At 37.3% G+C, this 16,650-nt stretch overlaps 1 protein-coding gene across 1 annotated transcript in view; it reads right to left on the reverse strand.

Annotated features, from left to right (window-relative positions):
* Nucleotides 1-5,612: 5,612 nt before the first annotated feature.
* Nucleotides 5,613-16,650, reverse strand: part of LOC138717437 (single-minded homolog 1-like) — a 48,960-nt gene continuing 37,922 nt past the window's right edge. Inside the window, exons 10-11 of the mRNA XM_069850953.1 lie at nt 10,842-11,247; nt 5,613-7,448 (exon numbers count right to left, since the gene is read on the reverse strand). Coding sequence (XP_069707054.1) covers nt 6,718-7,448; nt 10,842-11,247 — 1,137 coding nt within the window. The 3' untranslated portion in view covers nt 5,613-6,717. The remainder of the gene's footprint in view (nt 7,449-10,841; nt 11,248-16,650) is intronic.

Here is a 16,650-nt window from a genome sequence, read left to right on the forward strand (position 1 = left end):
ACTCAAAACTGATTTCTGTGCATCTTACTTCCATCCCCACCGCTCATGTGTTTTGCTCTGACTCTTGTGAATGGAAAATATGTGAGCTTTCTCTCCTGAGAAATCAGCCACAGCATCAGGCTTTCACTATTCTCTGACATCTCCAGTCTCACATTTGCCCACTTGCAGGGAAGGGCCTCAGTGAGAGTGACTGAGAGTATGAGGTTTGATAGCTCAGAGACTGGTCTAGCAAGTGAGACCTGTGATCCCGAATCTTTGAGCTCAGAAGGACCTAAACCCAAGAGCAGGCAAGGTTTGCAGCAGCTGCTCATGTTATTATAGTTCTATTGAACTGTGCAAGCACACAAGCCCAGGTAATAGACAGCTCTCAGACGTGAATGCAGCTTAGCATAACTTCTTACCTATTCCTTTGTCATAATACTGATCTTTGCCTGAGTATAGTATTCGAAGCACCTAATGGGCATCAGGCTCCTATTCAGCAAGCTGATTTAGCTGAGGCACAAGGGGTGGTGGATGGCTTTAAGAAATAGGGCACACCTTTCACAAATTAGACAATTAATCTTAATTAATCCCCTGTGGGTCAGATCTTCCTGACATAATAGTATTGTTAGAGTAGATTCAAATATGTTTATTAAATGGGGTAGCAGTATCAGCATCCCTTTATGTTCCATAAACTTCTTTCAAGATTCAGAGAGCACTTAGGACTCACAGAAGTCAGAACAAGTTCCTTATACCACATCCCCTCCTAATTCTTAGAAATACTCTCATAAATTAAAATGAATTCCTGAAAATTTATCCTATATAGGACAATCATAGTTTTTAAAATGTAGAAAACCAGACAAAAATTGCATATTGGTAGCTATATTTTAAACCAAAAAAAAATCTTCACATAATAAATACATCTTATGCACATTAACTTCAAATTTACTTCAGAAAGCTATTTACAATATAAATAATTATAAATGGGAACACTTTGCAAGATATTGTTGACATAACTAAATTGTGTTTCCTACATTACATTCCAAAGGAAAACTTCAAAGTACAGATGTTATGCTGTAACATCACTAAACCTTATACGTTGCAAGGCGTGGTATTTGAAATGCTGGCAATCTGTGTCTTTTTTTTTCCATAAATATAACCCACTGATTTAAAGAAAACACAAAGTACCTTATTATGTCTCAAGTGCTATTTTTCACCAGATTAGGATATTTTTTATTCATTGAAATATTTACCTTGGGACAAAGTAGCAGTGCCTTAAAAGTACTTCTCCTAATAAATTTTATTTCCTTAGAATTGTAAAGGTGCTAAAGTTTTATAATGTATAAACAAGATCATTTCTTACACTTTTAAACTTCCCACTGTATTGGTAGCTGAAAAGAAGAAAAATAAAAACAATCTAAATTGTAATAAATAAAAATATTTTAAAACTATGGTTTGAATCCCAGAACAATGAGAAATCTTGAGAACTCCATGTGAGAAGGGAGTTAAATAGTGAATACAACCAGGAAAAATAGCTTTTTTTCCTTCCTGTGGTTCATCTTTTATTTCAAATACTGTTTCATAAATGGAGTCATAAACTACCTCTTTTCAGAAAGAGATGAATTCCTAGCAATGTAGAGCTGGATTTATCCAGAGAACTCTTGTATATGTAAGCTAAATGCCACAGTCTAGTTTAACCTCACATCTTTTTTTTTTTCATTAATAACTGCTCTAAGGAAATGTGGGATGGATGCACTAGTTCTCTCAGTGTTCTGAACACAAGACTAATTTTTTCATCTTCAGGATAACAGCTAAACCTTCATCTACATCTTTAGCAGGCTTTAACTAACACCAAACTGAAGAATTAAAGAGAAAAACTGGATTTGGTTTGTTTTGGTTTTTCTGTTGTTGGTTTGGGGTTGGTTTTTTTTGGCTTCTCAATGCATACAGTTGAAAAATTAACCATCAATACTAACTGCAAATAAAACAAGGTCTTCTCTACATTGTGGAGGTGTCTGGAGCTAATCCAGTACACCTACAGGAAAGCATGTTCATTCACCATTGTTCCTAATAACAAAGGCTGTATTGCCTCTGGACTCTTAGATGTTTTATGTAAATTTGCAGCTCATGGAAAGACCAGAGCCTGAATCCATTTGCTGTTAGACATTATCTATAGCCACCTTAAAACAGACATAGATGGGTCTGATCCTGGAATCATGTTCTACAATCCCCATTATATATAGCTTTTTATACAGAAGGTCTGATACCAATGTGTATGCCACAGCTTTGTTCCCTGAAAGGTTAACTAACCTTTGTAACAGCCAGTCTGATTTTCTGGAGTGGCTGAAACTTTTCCAGAAATACTATGCAATCTTTTGGTTTTTTCCAACTCACTCAGGATGTTCACATAAAAGAACATATGATGGTTAACATAGTTAGGGATATTAATAAATAAATGCTGCATGTCCAGAGGTAAAAATGAGATTCAGATAAGAGTGATTAAAAGAGTTTAAAAGAGCAGTATTCCACTGTGCATCATGTGCCTGTGTTGTAGACACATCAACAAATGTCATTTAAAGCTTAAGAAATACTTCTAGGGCTCTTTAGTGCAGAGTTGCACTCATTTTTTCAAAGTGTGTATAAATAACCTCTGTTATAGAAAAAAAATCATTATAGCTATTACTTTCCATAGCTTCCACACTCACAATCTGAGATTTCAAAAAAGAATTTACAAACCCCAAACCTATTGTCAGTTCACAAGTCAGCTTTTTTAACCCTTACACTTATTAAGTAGTACCTAACTCCACAAATATTCCCATTTGAGTCAATGGGACAAATTGCTGAGTAAGGTTCTTCTTCTATTTTAAGAAGTGCTGTGTACATTTGTCCAAATCACAAACTACATGCCCCTGGGGCGCAATTTTGTGTAATGCAGAGAGATCTTTTCGCTTCTTTGAACAAAAGAGATACATTAAAATCATAATGCACCAAAATCATGATGCACCTAAATCATAATGCACTGCCCCCTGATTCCAATAAGAAATGGTTTGAAAGAGCTGTGAACACTCTGTATTTCGAGTAGCTACAAAATACTGATTTGGTGTTAATGGCAAAACACTGTTATGGCAGAGAAATGATGCAATGCAGCAATTTATACTATTTCTGTTCCAAAACACAACCTACATGCTTTCTTTAAACTGATAACCTTTAACTAATGTAATACATTTGAAATTTATTTGGTACAAATTGTATTTTCCAGTTTTGCAAAATATCATCTCATCTCATCTTCTCTGATTTAGAAAAGGAAGAAACAAAAGAAGAAGAAGATATCCTTGAAGGATACTAAATAAAAATTTGAATTAAATAAATATGCAATAGAAAAAATAAGCTTTACATCATATTGAAAAGTACATGTAATATGAGCTGCAGTGATATTATATGCTATAATTAAGACTGCAAACTTGCTTTTATGAAGTATGTAGCACGCAGAGTTTATGTTTACAACATTCAATGCTTTCTGTCAATTAAGAAGAAATTCCTGGCTATCTAAAAAAGTAGGATGGCAAATTAGATCACAAAAGGCATCTGTTTCCAGCAGACTGTACTGAAGTGCTAAGGAGCACCAGTTGCTAGAATCCCCGTGAATGCTAGCCTTTTCTTGTAGCACGACATGGCTGCATGTACAGACATCTCTACTGATATATTCCATTCATTGCAATGCATTTTGCTGCATTTGTCATTGTAGTGGATTGGAACTACTGAAAATAGGACAAATAACTACAGTTTGGGAAGTTTTAGTCTGTAATCACAGTGGGGGAACTTTTATTGCATAGCACACTGGCTTTTTTTTCATATATAGAGTACAAGCATCCTAGACTGTGCCTATTTGTTTTAGAAGTCTTCTATTTTTCAAAAGTGCTTGTCAGAATGCAAATACAGTGCCCAAACTGTGGTTTCCTGACTACTTGTGGCCATGAGACCATAGCCAGGGAACTGCAGCTGATCTGCAGAACTCTGTTGTCTTCTACTTAAAAGCTTGATAACAAGAGTGCTTGACGACCCAGAGAAACTTGGGTGCTGACAAAATCCCATTCATCCAAACAGTTCAGGAAACTCTTCTGTAACACAAAATAATATTGACACTGAGACTTATTTTTTAAATGTAGTAGTAGGGATAATATGATACCGTGTTCTTCTACTCTAATAGTAGAACTTGCAAATCATATTTAATACTGTATAATGAGACTCCAAATACAAGTTTATTCATATTATTCATAGAAATAAGTGAAATAAATACGTATCCAGAATTAGATTTATCAAAAATACTTTCTCATTCCTATGCTTTAGGAATATATACAATTGTTGGGCTGAAAGAAGTCCATTTTGGTCCATTCCTTCCTCTGAGTTAACAGTTGTCAATATTTTTCCTCCCTTCAATTATTAGCCTTTTTTTATCTTAAAACAAACAAACAACCCAAACTCTCTAGCTGCTTCTCTTTAGGACTGTTATTCATTTGGCACTTAGTCAAATAAATTTCTTGCCAATTCATTTTGTTCTCATTTTGCCTTGGCTAACATTCAATGCCCCATCTCTCATTTCTGCCGCTAGTTCAACTAGTTTTAGACCATTATTTATCTCTCCTTAATGCAGAGCTTGGTGCACACCAGTGACATTCCCCCTTACTTTTTTCCCCTTACAAAGATGACAGACCCAGTTTCTTTAAAGTTTTTATTAGATCTTTTAGCCTCTTTATCTTTTGCTGAGCTCTGCTCCACCTTTTCTAATATGAGCTTTAGATAATAAAGACCAGACTGTGTTGTTCTTCCTTGTGTTCAACGTACATCTCACCAGGAGTGATCACACTGCAGTCAACAGTGATTGCGTATGGAGTAAGGTTCTACTCAATTCAAGATTCACAATCTGTCTTGGAGTGATCAGGACTATACACAGCATTCCAAGTTCAGAGAGGTAATTTCCTCCGCTTTCAAGTAGATCTCTACCTATGTGGCTCATAATGTTATTATTTAGCTTTTGCTTCTGATTAGTTTTATTTGAAAATAGATATTTTTAACCCACCCATAACATGCTGGTTTATATTTAGTCCCCTTGATGACTCCATTCCATATGCTAAGCTTCTTAATGCTACAAATGAAGCTAGACTTAGTGCTAATATCATTTTAGTAACCACCTCATGTCCCCTTACCTCCACATTTGTGTAATAGGGAGCGGAGTCCTGCTCCTGTTGCAGTCAACTTTGAAACTTCATATAAATGCCGTACAAAGAAGGACAGGTCTAGCAACTGTGCCTACAAATGCCCTATTTTACTTTTTTTAGCATATGTTTTTTATTCTCTCTTTTCCAATCAATTAGTGTCTCTTTGTTCATGAGATTATTAAAAATTGCAAAAAGTTTCTCTGCCTCTTTTGATGTCTTCTATAACTCTGGAGCAGGCTCTGATATTATCAGCATTATTAATACAATTGAATTTCTTGGAAGCCTGTTTTCCTTGAGTACTTTTTTATGTACCTATGAATGATTTTGATATCGCTAATATATTCTGATATTCATCAAATTGCTTTACAGTATGTCAGAGTACTTAAAATTTTCTATACTTTCTTTATTTACTCCAAAACTTTATCAGAAATTGGACAAACCACCACAGAGTTGTCTTTTCTCACCTCTCATTTTTTTACATTTATGCAATTACCTTTGTATTTTACAGCAAAATTTCTATGATTCTATTGAGTTCCTTCTGTGTTTCAAATTAATGCTTATTATTCAGCCAGTTAGAACCACTTTTCCTTATTTTATAATTATTACCATATGGCATATATAGCCATAGTGTTAAATGTGATTATCTTGAACCACTCCTAATTCCAGCCTGTTCTCCCTGTTTCTCCTGACAATATTCTTCCATTTCACTCCACTTCCCACCTTGTGCAACCTTTCAAATATATGAGGACTATCTCCTGTCTTTACATCAAGACAACCAAGCCCTATGTATCTCTCAAAATTATAATGAGAAAGGCCCTCTTTCTTTTAAATACAGTAGAAGTAAATATTTGATCGCACTAATCATAAAGATACTGCTCGTTTCACTCCTTTCAAATCAAGCATATGTAAATAGCTATGTATGCGAGTACACAAGGAAATAATAATTTGAGGATTTCTCTCTTCTTTCTCCCTTTTTGATTTTGCATTTGTTAGTCATGTATGCTTTATACCATGGAGCAGCATAACACACTTGGCCATTAGGGAATAAACAGATCTCCAAAAGTACACATTTTGATGTGTATTATGAAGGAACACATTCCAGCTTTCTGCGTAACAAGAATGTATAGCAGCTTTGTTGGCTGCAACCTGTGGGGCACATGCAGTTCAGAAGGTCTGCTCTTAGCAACGTTTCCAAAAAATGGAACCTCTTACACAATGTGCATAAATTTCTCTGCTGGCCTAGCCAAGAACTCCCTGTCTAGATCATTTCCATCCTTCTCACCTTGCATGGCACCAACTTTGAGTTTATCTTCATCCACTCTAACTCTGCTTGCAGTGCATTTTTATGTTTTAAAAGTAATGTGTGTTAACTAACTTATCCTGCCAAATCTTAGGTTATTCTTTCTAGTGCACTGTGGTACATCAAATGCTGGCAACGACAAGGGCATGAAAACATATAATATCTTCCAATTAGTTCTCAAATGTTATATTTTAAAGCACAAATTTTTTAGAAAAAAAAGTGTCAGCTTCCATTGGTTATAATAACAGATGTTCCCTTGTGTCCTTGTGCTGGATCTTGCTGCATCCTTAAGTGAGAAGTCACATCAAAGTGTGATCCATTACAACCTAGTGAATAGTTTCTAATGGTTTCAGCGTCATATAGATGCTCCAGGGCATATCCAGTTAATGTATAAGCGTGCTTATCAAAGTACTGCCTATGGGAGCTGTAATAATTTGGAGAGGCTGCTGGATGGTCCCCTGGGGTCTGATGAGGGGACATGTCTGAATGCAGGTAGTCTTTAGCTAGTACCAAACTAGATTTTGATATTCGGTCAGAATTGGGGCTGCTTATCCTAGACAGGGTTGTAGGGCTGTTGTCATAGTCATTTTCATGTGGGCTCATAATCTTTCCATCTCGCTGTTGGATGTGTTCACAGGGAGGAGTGTTGGCAACTGTTGGGACACGGCAGACATCCCCTGCCAACTGCTGCTGAGGGTAGTTTGCAAAACAGATAGCATGCTTCTTCCCTGTGCCATTAATGGAGACCAGTGGATCAGGGGTCGTTTTCCGCAGCTGTAGTCTGTTTTCTTCCTCTTTAATCATTTGCTGGGTGGCTCTTATTAGAGTTTCAATTTTGCTGGGCTCATGTGGGCTGCTCTGATATTGCTCAGTACGGTATCGGTCGCCTGATTCACTGGCAGAACCAGGATCAGGTGAACTAACGACACTGTCCTCATCCCAATGTCCTCTCCCTAGGAAAGAGAGAAAGGGTATAAGCATTGAGATTGAAGGAGGTGAGCAATTTTGAAGAACATGTACTCGGAACTTTATTTCACAGACTGAAAACCAAGATGGAAGTGAGTAATTCATAATAAAGTCAACAAAAATTACCATGGTAGACCCCTTGCTTTTCAGTGACAGCCTCTAGTTTCCAGCATCTGCACATGGAACAAGTAACACAGCTGAAAATGTACAAAGAAGAGATCTAAGCACCTCAACACAGACATCCAGTGCTATCCAAGATGCCCTAGGGTAACCAAGAATCTGCATAGCTCCAGCAGGTATGACACAAACTCCACAAGAACTCTGTGTCTTCTGGAGCGGCTAGAGGTCAGGCAGGGTACCCAAGGGCATGCCAAAATGCCCTGACACCAATGTTCAGGCCCCTGACCCCTCACTACCTCCTTGCATCAACAAAGTCTGAGTTAATTGGGACCACAATGAAAACAAACATCTCAAAGAATTACAAATGTACACAATTCCAGCATGTCTTCTTAGGCCATTCTAGGTGCTAAAACATAGAGACAGCATCGTGGAATAGTTTGTGGCCCTGTAGTGACTTTATGCATATTACACAATAGATAAACATAAGTAGTTATGAAGTTGTTCTTTAGAAGCATAAGAATGTGTAGCTGTTATACATGGTTACTGTAAAAATGCGTCATATCCCAACACATAAATACGTGCTGTATAAAACTTTTAGAACGGAAAAATATAACTATATTCTTACCTCTCTTTAAAAAATAAGGCCCATAGACATATTAGAGAAAATGTTCAGTTTGCATGTAGCTGAAAGGACAGAATCAGACCTGTAAATCCTCACTAGGAAGAAAGTGAGTGACCCCCAAACCTGAACAGCCAACTAAGGCCACACTATAACAGAGGGCTTGATAAAGGATTTGTGGAGATACGTGCCTGCAGAAGGGCACCTGTTGGGTTTGCACAAATTATTTAAACATGCCTGTGCTTCAGCACCTACACAGTCCTCTCTGGGGATAAGGCCAATTGGATTCGTTGACAGGACCCCTCAAAGGAAACCCATTTTCAGACTAGCACAAGTAGTTCCCCCTGCTCTGTGCTGGGTCAAGACATTCAGGTCTGTTTGTGTTGCAGCCCATTACCCTTATGTTGCAGAGTTCAAGACAAAAGTCAGTGGTTTTTTTTTTATAATAAACATATCCTGCCATTTGCAGGTAGAAGCACTGCACTGTGGAGTATCTCAGGAACATAAATTTATCTTTCATGTCGTCATAAGGTTGGACCTGAAATGCCAGGGCCTGGAGGTAGAAGCGAGCTCCAGCCACCAGAACACATGGTGCATCAGGCACACCGGGGAGCTGGTCAGCCACAGTTCTAAGCAGTGTGCTCAGTTTGGCTCACTGCAGAGACCAGATCTGCAGTGTCCCAGACTTCCTGAGCGCGACTAGAAACACGTGGGCTTATACACAATATCCAAAGCCTGCCATATTGGTCAGCTAATTGCCATAATTGTAAGGTGACCCCAAGCCAGAAGTACCAGAAGACACATTACAAGAACAGAAAAGAGAGGAAATATTTTCTGCTCAAAGGAGCTACTCTGACAGCAATGTTCACATAGTATTGTCAAAATGAATTTCTTTTGTGAAAGGCCAAAGTTTGAAACTGCCTAAATCTAAATGAAAATAGCACATTTGAAAGAGAAAATGAGATGTTCCTCTCCTCAACTAAGACCAACATGTCAGGTTTTACTCCCAAAAGGCCTACTGAAACATTTAAGACTTGATGCAATAAAGAACTGTAGCACCTGCAATTACAGCAAAACAAAGCTACAAACTAAAATTAAATTATGTTATTCTTTGGCATTGATTATCCTTGATAGAGGTAGGGCATAAACATTTAACACTTGTATTTTTACCCCCATATGCTGTTTCTACATTACTGTCTTTCTATGCTCAGCAAGAATTATCCTTAATAAAATTTGCCAGGAAATTTATTATACTTTTCTCAGTTGTATTTTTTTGAGAAGAAAAAGGTAGAGAAACACAAGTATGACAGAAGTACAAGACAGACACAAGGAAGGCGTGTTCTCACAGAAAAAAGTGGAGAACAGTCTTTGTCAGTAAGATTTAGGGCTCTTTTTCTTCCCTCATTTTCCCTTGGACTATTTCCTAGAACTTCCTATTAAATCATTTTTCTAAACTTAATATAATTTTACTCAGATTAGAGTAAAATATTACAATTTTTTATTATTTCCAAAGCCTTGTTCTGCAAGTCTGATGGTTGGACTGGATCTTAGAGGTCTTAGAGGTCACCATGAGAGTGGTAAGACACTGGAACAGGTTGCCAAGGGAAGCTGTGGCTGCCCCATCCCTGGAGGTGTTCAAGGCCAGGTTGGATGGGGCCTTGGGCAGCCTGATCTAGTAGGGTGTCGCTGCCCACGGCAGGGGTTGTGGAACTAGATGATTGTTAAGGTCCCTTCCAACTGTAACAATTCTATGATTCTATGGTTCTATGATTTTTCCAACTTTAATGATTCTGCGATTCTATGATTCTAACTCAGTGAAATGGTAATTAGTTTTTATGAGTTTTTCAGATACAGCTTATGTTTTGATAGATTATTTTAGTAGAAAAATATTATTTTTTTATGCTGCATCTATCCTTACAACCTTGAACTCCAACTTTTGGGTCAGTTGCAGTCTTTCAACTCTCAGCCTACCCTTTGAAAGTAAGGACCTTCAGATTTTTCCAAACCCAAGATCAGCCTGTTGCTGTGACTTTTTTAATTAGCTTTAGCCTCTGAAGATGTGCTAATGCACTGAGTTTGCAATCTGCTAGACACCAAACAAGGCTTCACATTTGGTGCTGAAAGAATAGAAAGATTCAAATTGGCTAAATATTATATCTTCTGAAACCAAACAAAAATGTTTATTTGAATTACAAACTTAAAATAAAAATAAAGATCAAATCTTACAGAATCTAGGAATAACCAGTACAGAAAAAAAAAAATTATTTGGAGAACAATTTTTCCAAATACTTTAAAGATTCTTTAACATCTAGCTAGGATTTAGCTCTAATTTTTTTGCTAAATATATTCCATCCAAAGTAATTTGATCTTAAGTCAAATAAATAATGCGTTCTATGAAGTGTATAATTTTGTTTGGTTTTTTGTATCATCCTTAAAATCTCGACAGATATTTCTTAGTTTCACAGATTAAAAAAAAATATACGACAAAAATATACTTTGCTACATATAAACCAGATTGTCAAACTCAACTTTGCAATCTCTAAGACAAGGACATACATCAAGATTCTCTCTCTCGCATAAATAGTTGCACGTTGTTTTATCTGAGATGGTGCCATTTCTGCAAAGCGTTGTTATCTCTTACCATGAATTCTGTGCACTGACGTTATGTGGGGCATGCTGTTTTCATAGGCTTCTCTGCTCTCAGGGGACGACTTAGTCAGGGGTAACGCTGAACGAGATCCCCACCAGCTCTCCCTTCCCGGCTGCGGCGTGCCAAGGAAATAACGGCCAGCTTCACATCTGCCTCCCTCACAGGCCTGGGTATGGAAATGTCTGTCATCATTCAGCCTGGAGTGGTCGAGTGCAAAACCATAACAGAGAGCACTGCGGTCAGAGTACTGTCTGTAGGCACAGGAGACATCGTGGTGCTGGGAGCTTGGTCTGTCCACAGGCTCCAGTAGCTGGGGAGAAGCTGTATCAGTCAGGGGGCTCCCACCCCACTGGCTCTCATGGTCAGACTCGGATCTCTCAGTGTGAAATCCAGAATACTGCAAAACAGGAGAAGCAGCAGGGAAATTACTATGCCTGGGTGAAATCTGCAAGTAACTACACTGAAAAGACAAAGTATGCACGTGATACGGTGTTTTTTGTGAGCACGCCCAAACCTCTGCACCTTCTGATTGCACTCCTCATCCTTTCCTGTACAACACTTTGTAATAAGCTCATAGATGACAGGACAGACTTCACGAAAGTCTAAAACATTGCATGTAGACCCTTAATAGCTATCTCCTTTACGATGTGTAATATCAGGCTCAGCAAGATCAATGTTGTAATTCGATACTTCTTTAATATGTCCAGGTTTTTCTTATTACTTTGAAAGACAGCGCTTATGCTCAGCAATGGTGCTCCTAGGCAAAACACTTTCAAAGCAGACTGAAGTAACACTGCTCCTGGAACAGTCACATGTCAAATTGGAACTGAATGTGTTCACAAGTTCTTTTTCTAAAATTTCCCTCTCTTTTCCTCATATTTTGTTGTTGTTGGATTTCTTTTCTTACCTGGAGTGGTATCTTGGAATTTCTTTCCTCCTATTAGCAGAGAAAAGAAAAACTCTTGTAGATTCTGGGGCTACCAACTCTGCTACAAAGTTCCAAAGTGATGGCAGATTAGCAGGAAGTTAAAAATCACAGCTCTGTTGCAGTGTGGGAACAAGGAAAATGTAGAGCTTGTCTGCCAGGAAAAGGTAACCTCTAGCCAAAGCAGGCAAAGCGGGCATTTGACACCCTCAATAAGCAGAGCACTCTCAACACAGAAATAGCTAGCAGGCAGTTGACAAAGCAGAGAAAATAGGATCCATGACTGTTCAGAGAGAAGTAAGAGTTAAGTTAAGTGTCATAGATTTCTAGGTATTCATAATTAATGTTTCAAACTTTTAGATACTTGGGGAGGGGGAGAGAAAATAAAAAAGAAAGAATGTTTATTAAACCTCCTAGGATTTAGCTATCTCATTTTAAAATCTATTTATTTATTGGAACTGTCAAACTTCACGGAACATCTTTAAATCAATTTCACCCATGATTATGGATTGGGATGAGACCAAAGCTTTACATGCTCACCTCTTCAATACTGCACAATCATGTCACAAATCAGTGCATTACAACATGAAACATTGGAATTCTCCCATTCCACCATTCACCTTCCAGATGCCAACTCTGCCTTTTCTTTTAACAGCCATTAGGCCTCTCCCCTGAAAACATAAGCTTACCTTCCTTTTCATTAGGTTAAGTTGCTATGAAACTCTTCATTATCAGCCAGGATCGAAATTTATGCACCTATCAATTGAAAGCACTGACCAGATGTTTGAATTACAGAAACTTAAGCCATCTGTGCAACTTTAGTAGTGGTTTTGGCATTTAATTGGATATTTCTTCAGTATTTCATTTTGTATTTGTTAGTACTGTTTGCTAACACAATAGATTATTTAAAGGAAAGAAAGAAAGAAGGGATCATGGCTTTGAGCATCTTGAGCGTACTTTGCTATTAGTTTCCAGAAGAAAATCTCTAGACAAAAAGCCTATCTGTAGATATGGAGGAGATCAGCAAGTTATCATCACCATATGCATAGCAAGGTTTTGGAGATGAAAGGATAAATCTAATTTTGCATTGAGGTAAGACAGCTACAGAGATACAAAAAAAAAGTTCTTTTAAATGCCAGTAACTTAGCGTACGTTAACTAGGAACTTTAGTCAACCATCAGAATGCTATGTGACCAACTGGAATGTCTAACTCTCCTATTATGCTTTCACATCTAGTGTCTTCAGACTGCTTAGTCACAAAGATATCCTTACAAAAACCAAATTAATTATAGTAAAATTTTTGGCAAAATTATATTGATAAAATTAAGTTTTCAATGAAAATAATAGGAATTATCTATAAGGTTTTTACTATTAAAATTTAGTTTAAATGTGAATTCATGGAAGGAAAGCTATTTTTGTACCTGTTCTTAATTTTAGAATTATTTTTAGGGGTCTTCTTAGACTTTGCTTTTATAAACTAGATTTTTTAATTTAAAAAGTTAAGCTGAAATATAAGATAAGCATAAATGCAAGTACAAAAAGTTAAGATTTCATTTATTTTCTTGTTAAAAACAAAATTCAGAGTATATATTTCATAAAGAGGAAAAGGGAAATTAATTTCTAATAATATTATAATGAAATTGTATTTTTTGGACAATTTATGATGCAGATAGATGCCAGAGATTCTTTCAAACTGAAAATTCTTTATTTCATTTATCTCTAATAGACATTCTTTTAGTTCTTTGTTTCTAAGAACACATCATAGTCCAACAAACCTTGTCTTGAAGATAATTGCTCCATTTAACTGAAAACTTGGCCATTTTTTTAAATCTTTAACCTAACTACAAAGGATTCATTTGTACAGGCCTTCATGCACTTTTATTAAAGAAGGGGAAACCATTTCAAAGGGTACATGTTCAGTATATCAGAAATGCACCATGTAATGTCATACAACCATGCAGTCAAGACCAACAATACTTCATGCATGTACTTGAACTTGATGTAAACGATGACTATTTGAGAATCTGGCTCGTAGCAACTGCTAGGCTACAGGCAGAATTAAATTAAGACAGTGAATTGCTTGTGGCCCATAATATCTACCAAGGTTCGATGTGACTTCTTACTCTTAATGTACAACATCAGCAGACATAGGCCAAAAATACATCGCATTCCCTTTAAAGCTAATCACATCTCTGTCTGGCTTTGCTAGGCTGTCTCTACCGCTACAGTCCTACCACTGCCTCTTCTGGGAATCTGATGTTGACAGGTGGACATTCCAAATATGGGTATGCAGGACGTGCTAACGGGGGGGGCAGAAATTAAAGGATGATCAAAGATACTGCTTTGCTGAAACAGGAGTGGAAACACTATCTCTCAAGTCAGAATTAGGCTTCCATATGTCAAATGATGAAAGACTATAGAAAATTAAATTAGATTTAATGAAAATTAAGACAAATTAAAATTAATGATTTTTTTTTAAATCCTAGTCTTGCCTCACCAGAAATATTTTCCTTTCTGCTCTTTTTTTCTTTTTTTTTTTTTGCCTGTTAACTCCTATCAGGCAGAATTTGTTATTTTGGGGGTTGCTGACAAAGTTTAACCAGCAGACAGAAGCTAAGCATGATAAAGGATTTCAGACGGGCAACATCTGAAATACCTTCAGATGATTTCTGAATTGTCTCCTGCCATAAGCAACAACAGTAAATAAATTCAATGGCCCTCCAGCTAGTTCCTAGAAACTGAATTGCCATCTCCGGATAGTAGAAACGTCTTCCAGTGTGCTTATCCAGTGTACCATTGCAGTAAGAGTACACCAGCAGGATTAGCACTAACAGAAAGGGGCTCTTGGTTATCACTGATGTTCTTTCTACTCTGAAAAAAAATACAGGATGACCAAAGGAACAAGGAAAATAGGAAAAAAATCAGTTCCATGCCCAAGAAAAGCTCACTTTATGAGACCCTATGGAAGTGTACTATGCTAGTAGACAACTGTAATATTTTTCGGGTGATTTTGTTTTGCCTGACCTTTAGTTCCTGCAGAGGTCTCACTAGCCTGGGCACTCATCCTGTCATATGCAGCAACATCAACCTCCTCCACACACTGTGCCAGATGTTCAAACGATAGATGCTATAGATATCCAATTTTCTGGCAGCCTGTTCAGGTTTTTTATCATTATAAACATTAAATATATAGTAAAAACCTCTCAGAGTCCTCTTTTCCATGAAAAACTTTCACTACACCAGCATTAGCAGCTTTCCTCTTGATTTGTGTCTTAACCATAAGAAAAAAAATCACAGATGCAAGCCGCATTGTACTAAGAACATGTGCATGCTTTTAAATCACTTTTATCTTACTTTTTACTGATGTAATCCTGAAATGTAAAATATGTTCTTTTTGCATTCACTGTTATAGGCAGAACAGATGGTGAAAGGCTTAGATTAAAGTAATACGGCATGTCCATTAAAATAACCCCCACTGCTGGTGACTCTCCACCAGATCAGGAGCTATGTTTACTATAAAAAGAGGGTTTGCTTTGCTTTTGAATGCACTTGGAGATGCCAAAGCTTTAGGCTATAAGAAGAGATGGGCTGGGGGGGTAGAGAAGAAAAGGAAAGAAAAAAATAGGGCTGACAAATTCAGCCTGGTTCTGTTATCTTTACTTCTATGGGTGTTTGCACCTAGGGAGGTGCAAATTGCAGAATTAATGTAGATATCTGTTTAAAGTAGCTATTAAATCCATTTAACTCTAAAATTTATTGAGTTTGCAATTATTAATATAAATATACTAAAAAGGTTATTAGTTCCAAAAATAAACTATTTCTATTAGAGGCAGACAACAGAAAATCTTAAATATTTTCTCCCATTGATCATTAATGGGAGATTAAACTCCAAAGCAGTTGTTCAGATGATCACAATTAAAATGTTTTTCTAATCTTGTTGCCATTTCCTGTCTACAGCAAAAATGAGATCCAGGTTAGCTTTTGAGATCACAAAATAAATGAGGTCCAGGGCTAGATTTTGGGAGCACCTCACAATGATTATTATTATTAAGGGGAAAGACTACCCATGTCTTCCAATGAGCTCACAATTTCCTTTCTCTGCAAATCTATGAAGTCTTCATCTCTCTTGATTTTTCTCCTCCTCTTTCATCTCTCCACCTCTCTGGTAGGACAGGACTAGAAGAGCACTGTTCAAAGAGTCTGGGAAAATCCTACAGCTGTGTCATGAATTTTGGGTTGCTGTCCTCTCTTCTTGTGTTTTTCCTGCCAAGGGCTAGTTTCACAGAACCCATGAGGCGACTGTAGTAATGTCAGTCAGTGTTAATCAGATGCTGACCAATGACTCAAATTTAATGAACTCAGTTATTGCTTAAAGAGTCTACAAGTGCCATATTACACTGTGTCTGGGTTTTGCAGGAAAAAAGCCATTAACGCTGTCTTAGGTAACCAAAACATCCACCTTAGTAGTCCTAGTAGTACACATTCAGCTGAAATTTATTAGCATGTTTTTCATACAGTTCACATCTCACGTAACTCTCGTAGGGGCACATGACTGGCAAGGGAGAGGATATGAACATATGATTCCCTTTTCTCTTCAATACTGAAGCAAGGCAAATGGTAGGAGGAAAATTTTAAAAAAGGGAAAAAGAAAAAGGAAAGAAAGTATGTACATTTAAAATCTCCTAGGCACCCTTAGCTTTAAGAAATGCTTGGCCTACTGCTATGATTTTAATAATCAGCTACCTACTTCCTTCCTCCATCAAAACCCATGCCCCTGCTTTTCAGTCGTGGCTTTAGTGTCACACTAATTCTCTGCAGGGACTGGCAAATTACATGGCCTGGAGACCGAGGGACACAGGCCACACGACCTGCTGC

This window comes from Phaenicophaeus curvirostris, chromosome 2 (genome assembly GCF_032191515.1).
Source record: "Phaenicophaeus curvirostris isolate KB17595 chromosome 2, BPBGC_Pcur_1.0, whole genome shotgun sequence".
Classification (NCBI taxonomy): domain Eukaryota; kingdom Metazoa; phylum Chordata; class Aves; order Cuculiformes; family Cuculidae; genus Phaenicophaeus; species Phaenicophaeus curvirostris.